This window comes from Cuculus canorus, chromosome 23, assembly GCF_017976375.1.
Source record: "Cuculus canorus isolate bCucCan1 chromosome 23, bCucCan1.pri, whole genome shotgun sequence".
Lineage (NCBI taxonomy): Eukaryota > Metazoa > Chordata > Aves > Cuculiformes > Cuculidae > Cuculus > Cuculus canorus.
In genome coordinates this window covers 5,639,595-5,664,114 of record NC_071423.1, presented here as the reverse complement: position 1 = coordinate 5,664,114, position 24,520 = coordinate 5,639,595, and the positions used below count along the sequence as shown (strand labels likewise).

The 24,520-nt window shown below is 46.4% G+C and overlaps 1 protein-coding gene across 9 annotated transcripts in view; it reads left to right on the top strand.

Annotated features, from left to right (window-relative positions):
* NCAM1 (neural cell adhesion molecule 1) overlaps window positions 1-24,520 on the top strand; it is a 117,864-nt gene that overhangs the window by 71,662 nt on the left and 21,682 nt on the right. For 3 of the 9 annotated variants that reach the window (XM_054086814.1, XM_054086817.1, XM_054086818.1), the window contains exons 9-16: window positions 3,841-3,870; window positions 7,866-8,016; window positions 8,570-8,754; window positions 9,110-9,206; window positions 10,364-10,534; window positions 11,481-11,612; window positions 12,810-12,824; window positions 15,602-15,637. In XM_054086814.1, coding sequence (XP_053942789.1) covers window positions 3,841-3,870; window positions 7,866-8,016; window positions 8,570-8,754; window positions 9,110-9,206; window positions 10,364-10,534; window positions 11,481-11,612; window positions 12,810-12,824; window positions 15,602-15,637 — 817 coding nt within the window. The remainder of the gene's footprint in view (window positions 1-3,840; window positions 3,871-7,865; window positions 8,017-8,569; window positions 8,755-9,109; window positions 9,207-10,363; window positions 10,535-11,480; window positions 11,613-12,809; window positions 12,825-15,601; window positions 15,638-24,520) is intronic. The other 6 variants (XM_054086815.1, XM_054086820.1, XM_054086822.1 and 3 more) reach the window with 2 other exon arrangements.

The following is a 24,520-nucleotide window of genomic DNA, read 5'->3' as shown; positions in this document are numbered from 1 at the left end:
CCAAGTGCTGTAAAGCTTCGAGCTTGGAGTTGGGATTGCAGCCGTGGAAGAGGCTTTGACAGGGAGGAGAATATAAAGACTGAAATGATGGTAAATCAAGAAGTTGGTGGGAGAGCCCATTCGCAGAGAGTCCCTTCTGCCCGGCTGAATTACACTGACAAGATCTCAGTGCAAAACTGCTAACCATTTTTGAGACTCCCATATATCCTGTTTGATGCTGTTAAGTTGGTGATCAGTATTAAGGAAATGTTAATACTCTGATTGTGCCTTATATAGACGGGGGGAAAAGCAAAGGTTTGAGGTACCACCGTGTGTCTCAGGTACTGGTTCAAACCTTCGGAGCAAGGGGTTTTTTTTCTGTCACATGCCACACACTTTCTAGGTGGGATTTTATTTGCGTGTGTGTTTTGTTTTCTTTTTACTTTTTCCCATTCTCTATCTTGTGCTGTAAGTTTAGGTGAATGGTACAGATGTCCAGGACATCCTCAGCTCAAAAGAGCTCTGATAAATATTCTGTTACATCTATGACCAAGTGCCTATTTTGAGTTTATTGTTGCTGGGATAGCGCAGGGAAAGGGGTCGTCTTTTATGTGGGCCAAACAATACTATGTTTAAAATTATCCAGCCCTGCTTTTGAATATGCCATAGATGTTGGATGCATCTGTCCTGCTGGATGTTGTTTGCTTTTGTCATCATACTTCAGGCCAGATTTTAAAGGTCTAGGCGTTCCTTAATTCCCATGAACAGCTGGTACTGTAGGAAAACCTAACCAAGCCCCTAAACCAACAAAAAGTTCTTCTAGCTTAGAGGTTCCCCCTCATTCTTTGCCCAAGAACAGAGATGGTCTGAGGTGTGGATGAGGGGCTGGAGCTGCTGGAGCTCAGATATTGAGGCTGACAGTGTCACAGCTATTTAACGTTTCCCTAAGAGCCGTGTTGGTAGCCTGGCACGCATGGGAAGAGATTTTCCTCCCTGTGGCTCTGCGTGCGTAACATAACAACCAGCCTGTTGCTTTGAGAGTGGTCTGCACAGGTAAGTGGTGGTGAGAGATTGTTGGCAACCGTACCAACACAGATGAGCAGACCGACCTTCCAGACGCTGGCACAGTGGAAGATTCCTCTCCCTAGTAAGCTGGCAGCTTGCATCCTTCGGTCCTGCGGAGAGTGCAAGTGATATATATATAAAAAGAATTTGCCTCTGTGTGGTTTGCATTGGTTGTGAATGTAGGAATGTGCTACTTAGGAGAAACTTCTGCCCTATCAGGCTGAGGTTCCTGTCTATCCCTGGTGCAGAACACGGCAAGAACTAACAGGCCTGGAAGGTCATCAACGTGATGATTTGAAATGCTTTAGCTTTATCTTTCCTTGAGTATTTATGGCTGTTCCATCGCAGGGAGGAGGGATGCGTTCTCTTTGAATGGTACCAGATGTAAAGCTCATCGAGCCAATGTGCCACGGTCCTTTTCACCTTCAGGATGGTCCATGCCCTTCTAAGAGACTTTTTTTTCTTCCGACCCAAACCATTCTGCGATGGTATGATTTTCTGGGTTGCTGCTACTGACCAGCAGCCTCTGTCGACTCTGTCTTGTTGGCAGCTAAAGCAAATAGAGAAGTTATTAAAAACGTGGAACTCTTTAGGTGAAAACTACTTGATGGAATTCCAGCAAGACACGGAGTTCCTCTTTGCTGGGACATCAGCGCTGGGTTACTGGTGTTGCAGCAGCATGGTAGGGTGCAGTGACCAGGAGATAAGAGGGGCTCATCCCCTTGCACAGCTCGCACTGGCTTACATTTAGCAGCGAAGTAATTAAAAAATAAAAACTCGAGTGAAATAGGGAAGAGCCAAACCTTCTGCCGATGCAAACAAGCGTTGTTGCAATACCTCCAGTCAGGTGCTTCGAGGTGTGATGCTGCAGATCTAACACTTCAAAATTTAACTGAAGTTTAATTTCTGGATTGTTTTTTTTTATTTTAAGTGGACGATATACTTTTGAATACAATTCCTTGTCTTAAATTTGTGTTCTAGTTTGTATCTCATGAGATGTACGTGGGAATATCTTCGGGTTTAGCGATCCAGGCAGTAAATGACGTTGTGGTTCCCAGGGACTCCCTTGTTAAATGGCAGCATCTTTAGTTACAACTTACTCTAAGGGGAAGGGAAGATGCTATCTTGCTCGAGGCTCTTGCTTCTCCCTGTGTGGCACCAAGTAGGGCTCGTGTGCCTTTGTCTTGGTGAGGGAGAGTTAGTGTGGAAATCCAGGATGGGAGACGTGGTTCTGCCTTTTCCCCCACACCCACGAGTACCATTACAAAGAAACAGCAAACTCTGGGAATGTGGGAACAGTCATTTTTCCTCCTTCATCTTCCTTTAGGTTGACAGGTACTGAACACCAAAGAGTAAAAAGATATCTTCCATATATATTTTTTTTTTTTTATAAAATCCCTTTGTGCTGACAGTGTAGAGACTCAGAGAATGGGATTGAAAGGGGGTTTGCGTGGGTATAAACAGCAGTTCCCTTCCAGCCTGGCTTGCTTGGGTACAGAGTGACTGGTACATCCAAAAGGGATTATGCTGAATTATATTTTGATTGCCTGTTCACCTTTCAAGGATCTTGTGCACAACAGGATATGTCTACAGAGAGATAATCAGACGATGGGACTGTCCTCGCCCGTGCAGGGCTTGGTGAGCTGCTCCTCAGGCTTCACCTCTAGTTACAAGCAAGTAACTTGCTTTTATCAAAGCCCCTCTAAAATGAGGCTATCTGTACCATATGTTAGTGCTTAAGTCTCCCGATGTTCGCTAGAAGCACCGTGGAAACAATGCTATGTTGTTTATTCTCATTTCCTAAGCTCTCATCTCCATTTCTGTAATGTCACTCCTGTGTACGCTGTTACATCCACCTCAGCAACGCTTGTGCCTCCCGTTCGATAAGTGCCGTCATGGCTGTGATATTAGCAGGTGATTTTTGACTCCTGAACTGAAATGGGAAAAGTCGCGATTGAAATAGACACCAGAAGAAAATTAATTGGAAGACAAATTATAGGGGAAAGCTAGAACCTGGCCGCTTTGGTCTTTGTGACCCACAGTGAACGTGGTCCACACTGTTGGTGGCTTTCTCTGAATGCAGAATATGTTTATGGGTGAGGTTTGTGCATGTTCTGCTGATGCCTGCTGTGTGGTTGTCCCGAGCCCAGTAAGGACTGGGTGCACACATCCCTAAGCACAAAGAGCTGGAGATCATCAGCTGGAGGTAGAGGTCCTGCCCTGCTGTCTCCTGTTCAGAGACTGAACTGATTCGGTGCTCTGCAGCAAAGCTCTTGACTCACGGCCTCGGGTGCATGTGAAAAAAAACCTTTACAAATGCATGACCACATTAACAATAAAAGTGTTAATGTTAATTGGTGTGTGCGGGTGGCTAACGAACCAGTGTGAAAAAAAAAAAAACAGTTGTGTAACCATCTTTGCAATTTAGTGACCTGGGCCATCAGAATCCTCTCCCCAGATGCTGGGAGAGCAGGTCTCTAGGAACGGTGGGATGTGACAAGGGGAACAGTCGCTTGGTACGTAAACCCAGAAGCGGTCTTTAGGTGTCGTTAGCCTTTGCTTAATCGTTTTAAGACCAGTTTATAGGATGTTAAATTTTGAATGCAAATCCAAATTGAGGTTATATTGGGAAATGGAAATTGCCATCACCCCACACATGAGCTGTTCAGCCAGAAGCCTGCATGTGCACAGAACGCAATGTGGTGCATACGCTGTGATACCGAAAAGCAACCTTTGATAAACTTTTATTGCTTTTTTTCTGTTGTTGTTGTTGTGTTCTATATCTGTTCTCTCCAGGCTTCGTGGACCCGGCCCGAGAAACAAGAGGTATAAGATTACCAGACCTTTAGCAAACTTCTTAGTTGTTTGGTTTTGTTTCTTTTAAGCATTACAAATTAACAAATGTCTAATCCAGTAACCACGCCAACTAAACCAGCATTAATGATATGAAAAAACTAAATATCAGTACATAAAAGAAACGGCTTATAGAGTTAGAAGTTGCTTGATGTGTAGTGATGCGTTTTTGGGTGAGCAAACCAGCTGTGTTGGGAGTGAGGAATTCTGGCAATTAAAAATAAACCCAAATAGAAAACCTGACAAATACGGCTTTCACAATTTTATTCTATGCTACCAGTGGGCCTCATCTCTCTTCCAGAGTTTTAAGAATGAACAACAGCTTATATTCTGGGAAAGTATTATTTTCCAACGATCGCCTCTTCTACTCAAGCCAACTCATCTGTTTGCTCACGGTACTCATTCCGTTTGACCTGCTCTTAAAGGACAACTGCATCATGTTCCATTTCCAAATCAATGCAGATAAATCCTTCCCAAGTTATGTTTCTCCAGAAAATGCTCTAAACTGTTAAATTGTTGTCTTTGATTTGCAAGGGTCAGCGAGGGGATGTGGGATAATGGAGTAACTCTGTAAATGTGTTTTTTTGCTGTTTTATTTCACATCCAGTGCAGTAGTTTAATAACAACCACCTACCTTCACATGCACCTGATTTGTAGCATTCTTCCTTCAAAGTGGACCAGAAAGTAGGTTTCCAAGCAAATAATGGGTCAGGTGGAGAACGACATTGGCTAACGGAGCTGGGTGACTTGTGCTTGTATTTTTAGGATCAGCTTTGTGGAGTCTCTGGGTATTCTGAATTTTCTTTTGTTTTTTAAGCTGTCTTAAACCCTAAACAGTGGTGTGGCCAAATGAAGTGAAACTCGAACACCTTTGTTTCATGTGGGGCTGAGAAGGTGTTGCCCGTCCTTAATTCAGAATGATCAGTTGGAACAGATAAGCTGTGGCAAGCGAAGACATCAGATGTTGAGACCAGTTTGCGTTGAAGAATGTGGAATTTGAGTAGTTGCATCTTTTCAGGCCTCACATTAACTCCTTCTACAGTTGTCTCCTCCTTCCCCCACCCGGTGTCTCGAGCTTTTTATTAATATGAACACTAACACTATTAAGCTTGCTGTCACTAAATTTCTGACCACATCTTGTCTTGAGGTATCCAGGTGGAGTTGTGTGAGAATGATGTTGCAGCTTGTGTCGATACATCTTTAGAACAGCTAGCGTGGCGGCTGTTAGCAGGGAATTCCAGCAGCAAGGAGTTCGGCTCTCAGAAAGCCGAGTGAATACTTGGCATTAAGTGTTTCGCTTTTACTGATGCATCAGCTAGTTTAAAGTAAAGAAGATCCTCTGAGCTTCAGCCATAGCAGCGTGTTCATGGTCAATGTAAAGCATCCAAAATTCTTGAAATCAGAGGCTAAATAAAGGGATTACAAGTGCCTACAGCTGGCAGGTCTGAAATATGAATAAAGAAAACTGGTAGCATGCTTTCTTGGGTAGGCATCTTTCTCTTCTTCGGAGTATTTTTCCTGATCTTTTTTTTTCTTTGCTTGTTTTGCATTGAGAAACCCAGCTTCATCTTCAGAATCAGCTTCGTTACTTGTAAGGCTATTGTTTTACCATGACTGCCTCTCACTCTTGTATCAGATCTTGCCCAAGTGAGGAAAAAGCAGGCGACATTGGATGTAAAATTCCTTTTGCTGTGTGATCATTGCCATGTTTATCTTCTTGCCTGCTGACGGGGTCATAGGGGACGAGTATTTAGAATATTCACCCAATTCTTAAGCTAAAAGAAGCTGGGAGCCTCTGCAGATCTGGAGTCTCAAGGTTTGTGGATCCTACTGCAGCATTTCAGAAGGGCGATGTGTTTTATACACAAGTCAGAGGAAGGGGTAACAGTATGGTCAGCTGGGGAGAAAGATAGAAGCAGAATTTGGTTGTGTGAGAGCACAATGGGCTGATGTTGTGTCAGGGGATCTTTTCCTGGTTCTAGGAAATGATGCACTCAACACCACGTGTACGTGAAATAAAGAACCGTTCCCAGCAATGCAGGGGACCAAGCGCAGGAGAGGGAGTGGAGGTTGTAGCTTGTGGCATTGGTCAGGGATTGCAGGAAACCTGTGTGCAGGGTAGAAGAGAGAAGAAAAATGCATATGATCGGTTTTATATCATCAAAGGATGTTATTCTTCTGCGTGTGAAATTTGACTGGCTCAAATAACTAATATTTGGAACTACCAGAAGTGATCATGTTTGCTTCTACTTCGTGGGTCTCAGAGAGCTCTAATGCAGAACAGAAAGAAGCTTTGGGCCCAGAGGATCTGACCACTTGAGATACCAGAGATGTAATTTGTGCTACAGCTCAGTGCATTTGGCTGGCTAATATCCTCAGGGGTTTTACGCATAATCTCTGTGCTTGTTCTGTATCTTCCAAGAAAATGAATGCTGTTGGAGCATTAATTGCAGCGAGTGTAGCAGGCTGCAGCGGCCGTGAGGGGACCTAGTTTGTTCATTTGTGCCTGTATCACTTTGGAAGGTAGATGAGAGAGTTGGTGCTTTAAAGCTTCCAAGCTGAAGCATGAGGACCAAGAGCTTGTGCAAGCACCACAGTGGGGAGAGGAGTCCATGTCTTCATGTATTAAGGGAGCGCTTGGGCTTTGGTCACGAATTGGAGAGGAAAAAGAGCGGTGTGGGATGGGGGGTCTGGGCGGCTGCAATCCCTTTGGGCAGGGGGTAGCTTGGATTTTACATTCCTTGTCTTTGTGTGATTGACAGCCCCACGCTTTCTTGCATTTGGGAGCAATTTCTAAACTAGCACATAACCAGTGCAGATGGCTCTAGAATTCTCTTGACACATCGCGAGACCCTGAAGTAGGGTTATCCCTAGAATGGTCACAGAGTTTTCTTGCCCTGTTCACTCTACTTTGTTCTCTTCAGTGCCGTGTTCAGGTGGGAGGTCTGAGCTTCCATTGTGCCTGGTTCAGTTCTGAGAGTGAGTCCAGAGGAGGCCACGTGAACGATCCAAGGGCTGCAGCACGTCCTGTAGGAGGACAGGCTGAGAGAGTTGGGGTTGTTCAACCTGGAGAAGAGAAGGCTCCAGGGAGACCTTAGAGCAGCTTCCAGTGCTGAAAAGGGCCTCCAGGAAAGCTGGGGAGGGGCTCTGGATCAGGGAGTGCAGGGATGGGATGAGGGGTGAAGGATTTGAAGCTGAAAGAAGGGAGATGGAGATGAGATCTTAGGCAGAAATGTTTTGCTGTGAGGGTGGGGAGGCCCTGGCCCAGGGTGCCCAGAGCAGTGGTGGCTGCCCCATCCCTGGAGGGGTTCCAGGCCAGGTTGGATGGTTCTTGGAGCCCCTGATCCAGAGGGAGGTGTCCCTGCCCATGGCACAAGGGTAGAACTGGATGGGCTTTGGGCTCTCTTTCAGCCCAAACCATTCCATGATTCTGTAATCTGTTCTCATTAATGCTATTTCAAGAACACTGAAATAAAGCAGGAGAGAAGAGGAAGGCCTGAACTATTTTAAGTGGGAGCACAGTAGCAGTTGAGGAGGTTTTCTATAAGACTACGCTGCCACAAATTTTTAAGCAGAGCTGGATCTCTATGATTCTCTTTGTGGGAAGAGGCTCGATGTTACAATTGCTGATTTTAAAGATCTTTTCCGGCCAAAACAATTTGGTGATTTTGTTACCCAGCTGTCCTCAGACATGTAGTAGCATCTGATACTTTGGTCCTTCATTCCTTTTTTTCCCTTCTCCTGAGCGCTTTGAATTGCTGCAGTTGGCCCTGTGCAACAAGGAATCTTCTTGTTGCTTCTGGAAACGCCTCTGTGTGCCCAGAATTTCTCCTGGCCTCAGGTGGTCCTTTCTGAAGCACTGAGCACCGGAGGGCTGGCGGGAGGTAGACTTGCATTTGTTCCCATCCCTTTAGTCTGCTCCGCAAGCTGAGACCTGGGCCTCTAAATCTCTTTTCCTTTCTTGCCAGACCATGGATGGGCGCATCGTAATACGTAGCCATGCCCGGGTGTCGTCCCTGACTCTCAAAGAAATTCAGTACACGGATGCCGGCGAATACGTCTGCACAGCCAGCAACACCATCGGGCAGGACTCCCAAGCCATGTACCTTGAAGTGCAGTGTAAGAAGTGGAGGATGGGGCAGGGAGAGGGCGTTTGTGTGTTTAGAGGGGCGACTATTCTCGTTTCCTGTGGTGAGCCTGAGGCACTGCGGCTGGAGAAATGTGTGGTGTTTTAGGCAGAGTTGAAATAACTTCGTTGGAGACGAGTTGCTGTGTGCGTACATGGAAATGTTTGCTCTGGCTGTCTCCAGCTGGGATGCTGTTTGCACCCTGGGAAGATTATGGGTCATGAATCTGCTGCAGTTCCCTCCATTGGGTGTGTCAGAGTTCTTCCCAGTATGCCCTTCCCTAGATGCACAGCACGCAATCTGCTCCTCCTCCCATGCTGTGTTAGGAGCAGACTTTGGGACTGAGTAGTTTTTCTCCTTACGTCCTTCAGCAAAAGGTGCCACCCACCCACCCCTGGATGAGTAGGCAGTTCCTGTTTCCCATAATAGGTTCCCTTCTCCATGTTAAACTGGACCCCAGGCAAGGAATCCTTGAAGTGAGGCTGACTGGGCTACTTTAGGAGATTTTCTGGCTCAAATTGCCTTGACAAATGTCTGTCTTGCAGATGCCCCCAAGCTTCAGGGCCCTGTGGCTGTCTATACCTGGGAAGGAAATCAAGTGAACATCACCTGTGAGGTATTTGCCTACCCCAGTGCTGTCATCTCCTGGTTCCGGGATGGACAGCTGCTTCCCAGCTCAAACTACAGCAACATCAAGATCTACAACACTCCATCAGCAAGCTACCTGGAGGTGAGGAAAAGCAGGGAGGGAAGAAGGCATTTGCAGCCAGGGAGGCTTGGTGCTGTCAAATAATTTATGTTCCTGATGTTGAGCGAGTTAAGACTTTTGTTAGGGCGCCCTGTTGGTAGACAAGGAGTTCAGTGGTGTTTCTGGCTCGTAAATGTTAAGAAAATCGAGTTATAGAGGACACCACCCCCTCCTTGCTTTGGACTTCCTGCCCACAGCATTTCCCCCTCCTGTGGACACCCCTCAGGGTTAACGCACGTACTTTATTGTGGTTTCTTTCCCCAGCAGAATGCTGAGTGCATTCGCAGAGCGAAAAAGGGTTTTCTGATCTGAGCATGAGCCTTCATTCCTTCCGCAGGTGACACCAGACTCTGAAAATGACTTTGGGAACTATAACTGCACTGCTGTGAACCGCATTGGCCAGGAGTCCTCAGAGTTCATTCTTGTGCAGGCAGGTGAGCATCCCAGACAGGGAGATGAGGAAACACGCGTGCAGCCCTTTAGCTGAGGTGACACAGTGACCATTCTTTTCTCCTTCATGTTGGTGGGGCAGCAGGAGAGTCAGCTTCTACTTGCAGAGAACCTGTTCATAGATTTTTTTGCATTGGGATGCTTCTTAGATGACAAGAACCTCAGTATCTGTTTCCTTCTTTGTGCCTGGAGAAGAGAAGGCTTCGGGGAGACCTTAGAGCAGATTCCAGCACTGAAAGGGGCTCCAGGAAAGCTGGGGAGGGGCTCTTGGTCAGGGAGTGCAGGGATAGGATGAGGTGGAGTGTTTTTCAGCTGAAAGAGAGGAGATTGAGATGAGATCTTGGGGAGAAATGTTTTGCTGAGAGGGTGGGGAGGTCCTGGCCCAGGTTGCCCAGAGCAGTGGTGGCTGCCCCATCCCTGGAGGGGTTCCAGGCCAGGTTGGATGGTTCTTGGAGCCCCTGATCCAGTGGGAGGTGTCCCTGCCCATGACGTGGGGTGGAACTGGATGAGCTTTAAGCTCCCTTCCAATCCAAACCATCCTATGATTCTGATCTTTTCTGCGCTTCCAGTACACTGTGACAGAGCTGTGATGTTTGGTTTCTGACAGCCGTGGTGTACATGCTTATGTGCTTCTCAGAATCGGCAAAGTATCTCGGCTAGTACACAAGGTGCAAGATAGAACCCTCAGAGCACAGTGTACCAGCCAAACAGCTCTGGAATCTAACGGCATGACAGAGTGGAAGGGCCTGTGGTGCCCTCTCAGGGCTGCTGTGGAGGCAGGTGTTGGGATGGTCCAGCTCTGTACTGGAGTGCCCGGTGGAAGATACTGTAGGGACAGAAAGGCATCCAGGTTGCTTTCACTATTCTGCTCTGGTTGTCCTTGTTTGAAGCAGGTACTGTAATTTCCTACCCTCTTAGAGGGAAGAGAAGATGCAGGTCTCTGCTCTGTCTGATTAGTGTTTTTAAAAGCCCTTTTAACAACCCTCCCCTCCTGAGGGGAACCTCCGGCCCACCTTCTCTTCTCCTTTGTGAAGCCATGACAAGGGGTCTGTTTGTTATCCCCAATTTTCTGTTTTCTTTGCCACTGGAGCTTGTTTCCCGCTGTGTTCTGTATCACTGCTTGTTTTCCCTTCCTCTCCAGATACTCCGTCCTCTCCTTCCATTGACAGAGTGGAGCCCTATTCCAGTACTGCCCAGGTGGAGTTTGATGAGCCCGAAGCGACCGGCGGAGTGCCCATCCTCAAGTACAAAGCAGAGTGGAGGGCACTGGGCGAGGGGGAATGGCATTCGAGGTTGTATGATGCTAAAGAAGGTAGGACGATAGAACCAGGTTGTTACCCTGCCCCACTTGCATCTCAATAGACTTTCTTTTGTTTAGGGGAAAGCCGGAGGGGAGACTTCCATAGCTTTTTCCATTCCAGTTGCAGTGACACCTTGAATTCTTAGTTGGAAATGAGGCCCTTTTGGTTCACCTTGGAACATAAACCCTCCTATTCCAGAAGCAAATCCAACTCCCATTGTTCCCTGTGTTATTCTAGCAATCTATAGGAATATACAAGCTTAATGTATCCTTATGTCCAGTAAACTGAAGGAATTTTGATTTGGGAGGACTCTGTAGAGGAGGATTCTATTTCAAAGCTGAGTCTTCCCCCACCAATCCCGGCTGGAACTGAAATGCTTCTTTAGGTCCCCACTAGTGATGTATCGTAGCTATGCAGGTTGGTTTTGCGTTTCTCTCTTTGTCTGTGCAGGAAAAATAGACCTTATTTCTTTCTTCATATGCCAGTGGCCTCACAGCAGGTTTTTTCCACCTGTTGTGTTATGCGTGACCTCCTTATAGAGGGTTAAAGGAGGGAGATGAGTTTCTTTCCTGCTGAGGGCTTTGCTTTCGGTTGGATTGTGCAGCCCAACGGATGAGCACTTCTGGGTGGGATGTCTGCTGCAGTCGCAGCCCTGCGTGGCAGTGGTCTCAAAAAGCATTTTTCGGGGAGCTCCTTGGCACAAGACAAGGGCTGAAGCCCTCTGGTGTCTACCACAAACTTCTGCATCACCTCCGGAGCTGCTGTGGTGACCCAGGCGGCTGACATAGAGGGGGTGGCTCCGACTTTTCTCTTTGTCTGTTTATCTGAGGCTGAGCCCAGAAAAGAGCTCTGTTACATGGGGTGAGCGCGGCAAGAAAATATGATAGACACGTGGCATTTATTGTTGACTTACAGCCTGAACCTTTCTTTGCTTTTCCTCCCTTGTTTCTGCCACAGCGAGCGTGGAGGGCATGATCACTATCACCGGCCTGAGACCTGAAACAACCTACTCGGTGAGGCTGTCGGCGGTCAATGGCAAAGGCGTGGGCGAGATTAGCCTGCCGTCCGACTTCAAGACACAACCAGTTCGTAAGTACAACCCAGACCTCCCTCTGCTTCTCTTTCCTTGCGTCTTTCCAGAGAATCTCTGCCACGCATGGACGACACCTTCTTCTCTTGCAGACCTTGCTGCACCCTTTGTTTTTATCATGTTTTTTAATGGTAGCGAATTTCATTACTAATGAAAAATCTTTTTTGAAGGTAGGAGGCAGAGGAATTATTTCGTTTGCATGGGTTTGTGCCCTGGGTTATGAGCATAAACTTGGTGGCGTCAAAGAGAAGGAGCAGCGCAATGGAGAGCTTTAATAACTTAAAGCAGCAAGTTGAGAAGGGTGTTGGTTGTAGAGAATGGAAAAGTGATTGCCACGAGGCCGGGTCATCTGGAAATCAGAAATTATGAGGTTCAGCGTAGGACTGGCCATGAACTGTGGGAGGAGCGGGAGGGAGGAGGGTTTCTCTTTTCTGCCCATCACTGCTTTAAGATGCCCATGCAGTGCATGAGGTGATTTCCACAGCCTCTTGTCCACTTTACATGGGCAATGTTCTGCTTCAATGGTGGGACGCTCTGCTCTGGCTTCTTTCAACCAGGAACAAGAGAGGTGATAAACAGAGAATTTTTCAAGACAGGAAAGAGAGAAAGAGGCATTAACACTTAGAACGGTTAGGGAAAGGTGACAAAAGCAGGCAGGGGAGAGGTGGTCTCTTATACTTGTGCACAGGCTCATCCAAGCATCAGGACCTGTCTTCAACCTCCCACAGCCCCTGGGGTGGCTCATTTCCCTTGCATTTAGATCTGCAGCCTATTTGTCTTCCCACCATCGCACCCATACTCATGTACCTATTTCAGAGCTCTTTTGAAACCGTTGTGCAGGACCTTTCTCCTCCTATTCGGAGCTAGCGATATTCCTAGCCCACGAGCCTGCATGCTGTGTGGCTCTGTGAGCTGTGCATGGTCTGGATTTTGGTCTGCCAACTTCTGCCTCTCCAGCGTTGCTTGGAAAACCTCAGGCCACTAAACCAGCCCTCACAGCTGACAGCTACTCCCTTGTGATAGCTCCTGTGACCTTCCCCGGCTCTGTAGGGTTGGATTGGAGACAGCTGGCGGTGTTTTGATTTTCCAGCTCCATGTTTTCTATCTCCTCTTCTCACCTCTTCTACATTTTATTTTTCTTGTTGTCTATCTCTGTCTTTCTTTTTGTCTGTGTTCCATCCATGGAAAAACTACAGGCATCCCTCACTCACGTAAGTGCCTCTCTGCATTGTTTTCACTCTCTTTTTATGTTCCTTGAGTGTTCCTCTAACATACGTAACGTTAGCTTTTCATTTCCTAACGAGACTGACACAGGAATAGTCATCCTACTGCTCTTTTAGAACACAATTAGGAGTTAATCTGTTTGTCGTTATTGTAGAGCATGCAATAAATATTTAACGTAGTGGTTGTCTAATAATAACAGTTAGCTTGTGGATTATAGAGCGGAGTAGTGGAAGGCTTCATGTTTATGAATCAATTAAAAATTCTCAAATTCTAATGAAAAATAGGTAATTCAGGTGAAGAAAAAGTAAAAACAAAAGGAAACACTTCCAGCCAAATGGCAGATCTTGTTTACACCAATGAAGAGCCAACTAAAAACTTCATAATTTTTTTACTGTCTTCACAATTTTGAAAGCAAAAACTTTAAGAAAAAAATTGACATTTTTTGGCTCTCCTCACTAATACTTTTTACTGTTAATGCACAGTCTTCCAGCACTTGTGTAGGTTGTGTCTCAAATAAATAAAGAAAGAAAGAAATAAACCTAGTACTAAGTAAGCAATTGCATGTTTCTCCCTTCCCAACACCAACTGGGTTGGAGAGATTTGATGGGTCTGTTGAATTGTCAGTTGAGGTCAGCGAAACATTGTCCTCTCCATCGCTTTGTCCCTTTCAAATCGGAATTAATCAATGACAGCTAAAAGAAACCTCTTCATCGAAGTGAGCATCATCCGGTATTAAAGTATGTATCCTTACGATGAACAGTTGTCATCTCTCAGATTGAATGGATGCGCTTTAAGGAGCTGCTGTCGCATTCTTTGAGGTTTCTGAAGCTGAAGTTTAAAAGGGAAAGATGGTTTTTACCCTAATTACAGCATTTGGATCATGTTTGGGGCTATTTTTCCTTAAAGATTGAGTTGTACAGAAGCTAAAACCGCTAAGAGGCTGAATGGCTTGGTAGTCGGGGTGGCTGGATGAACGGGCAGGTGGACAGACAGGACTGCAAATTGCAATAGTTGGAGAGCCAACTGGGAAGTGTTTCCAGAACATATGTGCAGTCCCTGGCATGGAGTTGTTTGGAGCCTGTTGGTTTCACTAAAATAATAGATCCCGCATAGGAAATTAATCTGGGTGAGTATAACAGCCATCAGGCAAACAGTTTGGTTGCCCTTCCGAATTGGACATGGGCAACAGTGCATGAGGGAGACAAGGGCTTAGGTATTTGGTCTCTGCGCTGATCAGTACCGCAGGAAAAGGGAACGATCCACTTAAGGAAAGAGGGAAAAAAAGAACATTAAAAGCTTTGTTTCAGCCACCTGAACAGAGCTGTCTGCCAAGCCTCACGTTCATCGCTTGGGGACAGGTACGTGGCTTTGAAGATTGTTAATTTGCACTATTAGCAAAGGGATTTTGCCTTTTCAGAATGTTGCGATCGGCTATCGATCACCCTGCAGTCCCTAACTCTGCTCCCTTGCAGGGTAAATTCCATTCCTTTTTCCATTCTTTGTGCGCTATAAGCTTTTTTTCCTTTACAAATTGCATTCTGCTGATGCTCTTTCAAGCACATTTATGCCTCGCAGCTGCGATCCTCCTGAGCACTAGGTTCCCCGATCCTTTCTCTGCAGTCTGGGGTTCCCAAAGCCCGTCTTGGGTGACAAACTGGGTTGCAGCACTGGTGAGGGGATGCTGGCATAGCAGAAATGCCTTTTTCCATCTGTGCTGGAATTCCCAGTCTCACAGTATTACCTTTCGCCTCGTGTCAACATGAGGACAAAGTCAGGTGTCCCCTAGTCTGGTGGGAGTTTGAAGATTGCAGAGACGTGTCAGAAATTCTACGAGAGAGAACATAAAAGCTGTGTTTTGACACCAGCCAAGGCTGGTTTGTCAGCCCAGCTAATGCAACTATTTTTCCTTGCGCTATTATTTGAAGTTTCTACTTCGGTGTAAAATCTGACATCATTTTTAACACCTGCTGGGATATGTCCACAGCTATTTTGATTTTTCAAATTCTCTTCCATAAGCAAAAAGTAGTTTATTTCTATATTCAAGGCAAGTGAATGGCCGAGGAATTGGTGCTAATGATGCCCTTTACTGGCACAGATGAGAACTGTGCGGCTGGGGCGAAATCTATCTAACCTGACCTGGGTTGGTATTTTCATCCCAACGATTGGCTGGTTTTCTGCATTTCCTTTTCCTTATAAACCTGGGGACAAACAAAGGCTGCACACAGACGATGTGCTTGGTTTCTTTTGAAGCCCCAGCACTTTCTTGCTGTTGTGGCAGGTGGGACCCAAATGTGTGGTAAACATTTGATAGTGTAGTGTGTTTGGTTTTAATATCGGGGTATCTTAATGCAAAAAAAAAAAAACCCAAACCAAGAAAACCATGGTAGTATCGTCCCCAGAGGCCTCCAGGTCCTAAGCTGACAGTAGGGTAGGTGGTGGGTAGGAATGGCCTTCACCAAAGCAGTGCTCATGCAGGCTGTGTGCTGGCTGGCATCATCGCTGGCCTGAGATGAGATTGGTTTGAGCTCTGGGAATTCCGGTGAACAGGGGTGCGTGCTCAGTGATCCTCTTGTACGAGAAAGCGGTCTTAAAACAAGAACCCAGAGAGAATCCAGAACGCAAAGTGCACTGAACTGTCCTTGCGCTCTGTGTCCAGAGGGGTTTGATTTGACACAGTCTTAGCAATTTGGGGTTTAATGGTCTGTCTTTTGGCAGTATTTAACAGAGTCCTCTCCTCTCCTCACCTTCCTTTCTCTCCCTTTAGCTGGTACTGCTGCACCCACCTCCCGTTTAGCAGAGAGTGAGTATGGTAGAAGAGGCTGTGGTCTCCGTTCCCCTTCGCTCTGCATGCCTCTCCTCACCGAGTGCGGTGCAGTCTGCCTAACATCCTTGGCTGTCCTCCTCCTTTTCTATATATATACTTTCTTTTCCCTGACTAAAAACTGAATCTTCAGGTAGAGGAGCTACAAATAAATGTGAGTTTGATTTGCAGGACAAAAAAGCCCCAGAGAGCTCTCAGGTGAGCTGGACTCCTGGAAAAAGAGGGCTTAAGGGAAAGATGTAGAGTGAAACTCTGCCCATCTGAAAGCCGATTGTTGTCACTGGCCTTTGGCATTAAGAGTTCTGATCAGTTTATGTTCCATTCTTTGGGACATCTTACAGGATATGTTCGGCTTTTGTAGTGCAAAGCTGGATTTCCTGAAATCAACTTAGCACAGAAAATAAAGAGTTTAGTTTCTCAGGTAAATAATGGGGAAGGTACTCAAGTGACCAGCAGGGATTGGCTTGGCTTCCCTAAGCCTGCTACTAAGGCACCTTGTGGAGTTGTGGAAGAAAACTCATTTCTTCATAGCCTGCTCCATTTTTTTGGTTTTTTAAGTCCACATGATCGGATTTAGGCTGCAAACCGCCTGAGGATCTTTTGTGTTCTCCTGTCACACCAGCAGCACCGGTACCACCGTGGGAGGCAAAGGAATTCATAGAATCATAGAAAATCTCAAGTTGAAAGGGACCCATAAGTATCAATGAGTCCAACTCTCTGCTCCCCGCAGGACTACCTAAAAATCATATGACTACGAGCATCATCCAGATGTTCCTTGAACTTTGACAGGCTTGGAGCCTTGACTGCTTCCCTAGGAGCTCTTCCAATGCTCTGCCACCCTCTGCAGGGAAGAACCTTTTCCTAATGTCCAACCTAACCCTCCCCTGGCATCTTCCTGGTATTCCCTCGGGTCCAGAGAGAGGAGCTCAGCGCCTGCTCCTCCTCCTCGCCATGTGAGGAAGCTGCAGACCATGGTGAAGTGTCTCCTCAGTCTCCTCCAGGCTGAACAGACCAAAGGGCTTCATCTGCTCCTCACACAGCTTCCCCTCTAAACCCTTCACCAACTTCATGCCCTTCTCTGGACACACTCCAGTAGATTTAAATCCTTTTTATACTGTGGCGCCCATTCTTCTTTGTCCTTCTATCCTGAATCCTTGTATTCGGTGCTTGCAGAATCTGCCTGTGTTTCTCGGGGTGGAGTGCTCAGCACCATTCCCAGGGTGGGTTTTTGATCTGACGGCTTCTCTCACAACTCCCTGTTTTCTCAAGGGCGTTCACACCCCGTTTGGTCTTTTTTTCCTCCTCTCTGCCTGTGTCCTGGCCCTGGTCCGTGGAGATGAGAAGGAACAGTGTTTTAGAAGGACAGTCCTCAATCCTTTGTCTTCTGTAGTTTGGCAGAAGCTACAGTGGGTGCTGCTCTCGAGGGCCTCCCAGAAATGACAACACTTTGGCATTGGCAGCACGTGAACATAGGTGGTTATTCGGGCCAAAATTAGGCAAAAAAACAAAATAAAATGCCGTAGCTGTATCTGAAGTAGGATTTGCAGCCTCAAAACTCTTCGAAAAGCATCAGTAAGGGATCCTTGGAGCCATATCTTGCAGCAGAAGCCCTGGAGGGCAGGCTGACTTCCCGGCACAGCTCTCCCTGCAGAGAAGGGCTGGAAGAGAGCAGCAGAGCAGAGTTCCTGCAGCCTCTTCACGTAATGCCCGTCTGCTATAAGAATTCGGTATCATCCTCACTCTCTCCTCATTAGACCTCCTCTCCTTCCTTTCTGTCACCACTGCCCCTGGCTCTTATAACATATTTACGTGGTGCACCTCACCTTTTCATCTCCGATCTATCCTTCATGTTTCCATAGCAACTCAGCCTCTTGCTGAATCCGAGAGCTCAGAGCCGCCAAGTGAGTAGATGGGAACTGCTCCCTTTTGGTCCCGAGTGCCGTTTGTTGTGCTGTAGCCCTTCCATCGAGGGAATTAGAGTGCTGTGCTGCATTATTTCAATGCCTGTTAACCAACAGCCTGACAGTAATGTGTTGTGTGAGCATGTAGCTGTTGAGAGCCCAGCATGGTACCTCTCCTTTTCCTGTCATCCTACCAAGCATGCAGTAAAAAAGAGAAATACCAGATTAGAACAAACATGGAAGGGCAGAAATAGGGAGAAAAATATAAACTTCAATTATAATTTCACCTTGGAGGTGTTCAAGGCCAGGTTGGATGGTGCTTAGAGCACCCTGATCCCATGGGAGGTGTCCCTGCCCATGGCAGGGGTGGAACTGCCTTCCAGCCCAACGATTCCACGATGCCAAAAGGAATGTTTTCCTTTCGCATTTTCCCTTAGTGATTTCAGTGTTAAAGCTGCCTTCGCAAAAAGGACTTGGGCTAAATAATCTTACTGTCCTGCCTTGTTCTATTCCGTGTGAATTTAGCGAGATATAGTTGATAGTCCAGCTATGGATGCTGGACGTTGAAAGATGCAAACGAGGAGGTAGAATATTTTGCAGGAGAGAGGACTCTGGGGAGAAGGAGCATTGTCCCATCTTACCACTGGTGTCCTGCCTGCTCTAAAAGAGGTCTAAGACTTCAAAAGTCTGTGTCCGAGATGGGAATTGGGTTTAGATTCCCTTAGTTCTTGCCCAGATAGCCATTACCAGTGAGTCAGGTAAGCAGATGCTTCCATATTGGCTCCAAGTGGTCTAAGGAAAAATAGCTAAATCCTGCACTAGCCAGTTTGCAGGCAAAAAGAACCATCTAGAAGTGTCTGGTTTAGAGCAGCTGTTACAGGTTCAGTGGCGCAGCTTCCCGACACGGAGTGGGTGCATCAAGTGGGTGGGTTTGATCTCTCCGTGCAGGAGATTCCTGGCCAATCGGGTGCCAGAGTGAAAGCCAAACAAATCTTTGCAGCACAGTCCTGGAAGACGAAGAAAACCACTGAAGACATAGGTTTACATGGTGAACGTTTGTGTTCTGAACAACTAATCATTCCTCCAAAGCCAAATGCTTTTTCATTTGCAGGAATAACGTCTATGTGTTTGCGTGACTGTGGTTTTTAAGATAAAGACCTGTGTGTTTGCCTGCAGCGCGTTAGAAATGGTTCATCGCTTCTGAATGGAAAATACTAAAAGCATGAAGTGTGTGATTATTCTGGGGGTTGGGGTGAGGGGAGAGGATCGTACGGCTACTCTAGAGCTGTCAAAAGTACTTGAAAACAGATTATCACTGCGTTTATGACTGGCACTTTCCACGGTCTTGCACATCGCGTGAGACATCCTTTTTTCTGCCAGTAACAGCAAACGCTTTTCCTTGCAGTATTTTTCATGTGTATAATGTTCTAAACCATATTTTCCAATGCCTCTCAAGTAACAGCAGTTCTGTATCACTGAAGAGAACTTCTAATTCTAATCAGCCTCGCAGGTTGGGATGGAGAGAGTGAAGGGCAGAGCCCAGCAGGTTTACTAATGATCTTTTATTTTATTTCTCAGGAGGCAGAGACTCCGTTACGACTGTTCACACAGGGGGCTGGGAGATGGCTTCACTTGGGAGGGAAGATGCTGTTTGGGCATCACTTGGGAGGGAAAATGTTTTGCAGAAGGTTCTTTGTTCCTTAAAAAGAGGGGGTACCTGGAAAAGATACTGGAAGCTGGTTCGTGATAAACATTGTCCACGCTTCTTTTGGTCTGGTTGCAGAGGACAGGTTGTGTGTTTGTCGGGGAGGTGTGTGAGGTTTGATGGGGGAAGATGTTGGGGTTTTTAAGGCCGAAAGTTCACATTTTTGCTTACATTGAAGTTGAGGCTCATGTACTGAACAGCAGGTCTGACCTGTCACTGCCTCAGTCATTTGTGTACAGAGTCAATTTATGCAAACGGATGCATTTGTTTTGCATGCGGAGTCATTCTGCAGCATGTGAACATGCTGTGTTCGACAGCGGAAGAGGCTATTGGTGCAAGGCAGATGCTCTTATAGCTCTGCGTCATTTACTGATGCCGCTGCTGAGTGATATTGTGCCTTGCCCTCACCTAACCTCGTTGGGTAAATGAATGAAACCAAGAGCAATTAGAGACTGAGAGCTGCTGCGCAGCGTCGTGAAGTCAGCAAAATGAGCAACGGATCTAATTGAAACCTAATGAAGCTGAAGAGTTTCTTCACTGACTTCACTGAGTTTTTGCCTTTGTGTGATCGGTAACATATGGGAGATGTCTGTGGTCATGTAAGGTTTAGAGGAATGTGTATCTCCTTCGACTTAATCCTCTTAGGCAGCTCAGATAAATAGTTCTGTGTCAGAGGCAGTAATGAAGGTTTTCTTGCAGCTCTCTCCACTGTGGAATCTGTTTTGCCCAGCAGTGTTTGAAGTCGCTGGAAAAAAGTTTGGGTTTTTTGAAGTTGAGACACTAATTTGGGTCTGTCTTCTGCCTACTCTCCTGTTTTTCCAGAATCTATAGGAACATAGACATGCATGGGGGAAAGCCAAGTGTTTTATCTATAAAATCTGTGTTCTCTTGCACAGGGCATCCAGCCAATTCAGAACAGGCAGCAGTCTTGGGAAAATGGTCCCATGGACATGCCAAGGAGCTGGAGGCTCTCCTTTGGGATTTATTTCCCCAGTAAATGGGGTTGGCCGCCAAGTGTTTGTTGTAATAACATAGATGTGTATATGTGAAGCCCATTTACACAAAAGGTGAAAGTTTGATGGCAGCTGTTCATTAATTCATCGTTTACACTCCTTTTCTTTTTCCCTTTCCCTCTCCCTCATTCCAGATTTCCCAGGAGGCACAGATGTGTGTGTTCTGTCACTGCCTGTGTCCCACCCGAGTCCCAGAGCCGCTGCTGCCGTCCCTCGGGGCAGGCGGTGCTTGGGTCCTTGTCTCCGAGAAGCTGCGTGTTCGGAGACAACGCCAACCCAGGACCTGGTTAGCTGTGCAGTTAGGGAGGAGCATTTTCACAGAGCAGACAGAACAGCATCTCTCCTGTTCATGCTTTTAAACATAAGTAAGCTGGGCAGTGCTCCAGATCTCTTACTGAGCCCTGATAATAACAGTAGCTAACAAAGACATTATCATCGGGTTCCTCGGTCCAGTATTCCCGGGAGAGACAGAGCCGACTGCAGAAGCACTCGTGTTTTCAGATTTATTCAAGTCTTGCCTGTGAACAGAAGTCGATGTGAACCAGGGACTCATTCCTCTTGTTAACTCCAGGACAGTCTGTTCTGACTACCTGGCTTCTGCCCACCACAACAGGGTGAATTTCAAGGTTTAAAGCTAAAGACGGTATTTCCGAACATCTGTTTTCAAATCTCACATTACATTAAGCTCGCTGGGGATTTGGAAAGACGTTTCCTCCTGAGCAGAAGACACTGAATGGCTTTCCAGGCAGTCTCACAGTACCTCTTAATCTTCCCCCCATCCATGATGCACATGCCGAGAGTTCCGTGAGTCTGTGTTTATAACCAGAGACAGTGGATTGAGAGCTTAGATGTAACAAATGGATTTTACATTTTGCACCATCAGTTCTCTCCTCGGTAATAGAATGCCCTTAATCTTGTCAGACACAAGTACCCAAAAGATTAAGGGTTTAATTCCTTTTACACCAAATTCATAGGGAAGTCCCAGGGCGCTGTGAAGCAGCCTCATCAAGGCGAGACAAGAGGAACAAGCATGAAAAATGCAAGTTATAAAGCAGACAGTAATTTAGTAAGAGAAGCAGAGCATGGAGTTAGTGCTGTCCTCCAGTCCAACAACTGGGGGTTTTTTTCATTCCTTTATACCATCTCTGTGCTTCTTTATTTCTCTCAGCCATGGCTGTCTTCCTTGTGCCACCTTTGTAATTAATTCCCAGTGCAGAGTGCTTCATTCCTCCCCTCGTTGACAGGAATACCCCTTGCACACACGAAATCACCAGCGTGATCCATTGTAGGTGGCTCATGCCATTCCTGAGTCACCAGGGTGAGCGTGTGGGACGGAGCTTGTGGGCTCCGAGTGAGAACCATCAGTCTGACCCACTTGGGGTTGCGGCTTCCGATTGAAAGCTCTGTCCTCCGAAATGTGTACACTTTGTAGGTTTTCTCTTTTGCAGTCATTGTTGATATTTAGGATGACATTTGCTTCTGCAGAGGGGAGAATACATCAGTATGAAATGCCAAAGCTTGTCTTCACGGAGCTGCGTGGGCTTTGATTTCAACTGTTTCAATTCTGCTGCCTGGAGAAGTTCACCTCACTTCACTACTGTTCCTGAATAACCAAATATTCCCTTTTTCTTCCCAACAGTCTGTGGATCCCTTCAGCTGTCTGAGTCCCGACGCACACTCTACAATAACTTTTGTTTCTCCTTTGATGTGGTATTACTAAGCAGCGATGCGGCTGTGCCTAACACTCGCAAGGTCATAACTCAGTGCTTCCTATGGTTTAATATTCTTGTATTTCCAGGCGGTTTTACTGTCTCCCCGGTGTTTCTGATATGTACTGGCTAATTTAATTTTGCTTCTGTTTTATTTAGTCTGTAATTCTGTTGTTGATTTTTCCCTTGCGCATTGTTTACATCAGTTTTTTAATTTTTTTGTATTTTCCATGTGACCTCCTCCACTTTCCTTTCAACCAATCATGTGCGTGCGTATCATGTGACTTTGTCATGTGGCTTGCATGGTGCTGATGATGTCGTCCACGCTGGTGAACAGAAGGTAAAACGCTTTGTTCTGATTGGTTGCCTAGATTTGGGTTGAGGATTCCCCTCTGGTCCATGACCAGGGATCTCCAAATTCCATCACTCCAAAACCCTTCTAAAGGCCTTTTGGAGAAGTCACTCACCACTGTCCGAATGGGAAGAACTCAGCTTCAATTTCCACACTGAGCTTGGAAAAACTTGGAGGAAAAATAAGACAAAAATCACGTGGCTCAGTCATTTGCTTCTTTCAGTCTCGGAATCCAACACTCAGCGTCCTTGTAAAGTCCTAAAACTCACTCTACCGTTAACACTTATGGCCAAAACCCTTCTGCCATGCAGGGTACAACTGTGCCAACTGTAGACTGCTGGTTGGAGGTGGAGGATAAGATGCTCAGATACTATGAATATCGTATCTCCCGTTGCTTTAGCAATATTTTGACCCTGTACAGTAAATGTTAGTGTGTATATATATATACACACATTCCTAGAATCATGGAATGGTTTGGTTGGAAGGGACCTCAAAGCCCATCCAGTCCCACCCCCTGCCATGGGCAGGGACACCTCCCACTGGATCAGGAGCTCCAAGCCCCATCCAACCTGGCCTGGAACCCCTCCAGGGATGGGGCAGCCACCACTGCTCTGGGCAACCTGGGCCAGGGCCTCCACACCCTCACAGCAAAACATTTCTGCCTAAGATCTCATCTCAATCTCCCCTCTTTCAGCTGAAAAACGTGACCCTATACATATTTGGTAGCCTATCAATAGGATCTGAAATTCCCCATCTCTGGAATTATTGTAGGCATGTCACATTCTGATTCAAGAAAGCAATTTTTCTGTCATGAGCAAAACTCAAACACGGCTGTGGCAGGAGCTTCTTTCTTATAACGTAGCGTACGTAGACACACACAGAGTACGTGATGGAAGCTAGACTTGGCTCAGTTTCCATCAGAATTACTATTACACCTTTCTCACTGGAGCTCCTCATCCCTCCCACACAGTATCTGGGAGCTTGGGAAGAGATTTAATCTGAACTCAGTTACCGTAGCTGGTGAGCTTCATGAAATCAAGAAGCAAATGTCTGACCCGCACAGCTTCTGGAGATGAAATTGGTCTCCAAGCAAAGCGTGTGGTGGTGAAAACAATTTCTGTGGCATTGTCATTTTTACAGCTTCCCGTAATACTCTGCGTAACCCAAAGGGAGGGAGGGAGGGAAAACTCCTGCTTTTCTGCTTTCGCAACTAAACAAGTAATTCTGAAAACCAGGAAGCAATTGGCATTTTTCAGTCTATGAATTCTGAAATCACTTTGTTGTCTTGGACTGCCACCAGGAGAGGATTCAGGCTGGGGTCTGCCAGGAAAACAAAACTAACACCAGTAACCTTCCCACATGACTGCATGCATGGAAACAGCCCCTCTTCCCCCAGTCTCTTCCCTCTCTGGTTGAAATTCAGGAGGATCGAAGACTTGGTTGTCTCGTTTTTGCATGTTTTCCTGGTTTTGTTCCTTATTTTTGATTGTTGATGTTTGCTTCTCTTGTGTGCATTGTGAAGGCTCCGTACCTGTTCTATCTCACTCGTGTCTATTTACCACTCGTGGAGACTTCCCGTAGCTGTGGCCGATGTTTGTCTCAAACTGTGATGCCGTAGGTCACAATCTGGTCCTATTTACACGATGGTCAAAGATTGCAGAAATCAGCCGCTCCCGTGTTCGTGTGCTGCAGAAATTACCGTGGATGGCAGCTGTGTTCCCTAAGCCCAGCGAGGATGCAGGATCTTTCTTTGCTGCCAGTTGGGCAGGAATTGTAGCTCATAGTCTGAAGTGCTGCAGGTGTTTAGTAACCAACTTGAGCTGCGTTTCGAGGTGGGCAGAAGGAACGGGACCAGAGAGAAGATGATGGTGAAGAGCTTCTGTCACCTGCACTGATATCCCTTCTGGGGTCAAGCATGCATTCAGTGCCCTCTGACTCGGAGAAGGCGTGAGCTGCTTTGTTGTGTTCTCCTCTCTCCCCACCTCAAGGTTTCACTGTGGCCGCATCCAGTCCTGGTGCTTGTGGTGCTCCCTGAAAAAAAAACAGGTAATTAAAGCCAGTTAGCTGCCTTTGAAATCCAACTGCATCAGACTGGTATTAGATCAAGGAAGCGCTTTGAATATAAAATAAACAACGGTGAAAGGAGACCGGGAAACATTTGCTGCTTCCCTGCGGCAGGAGA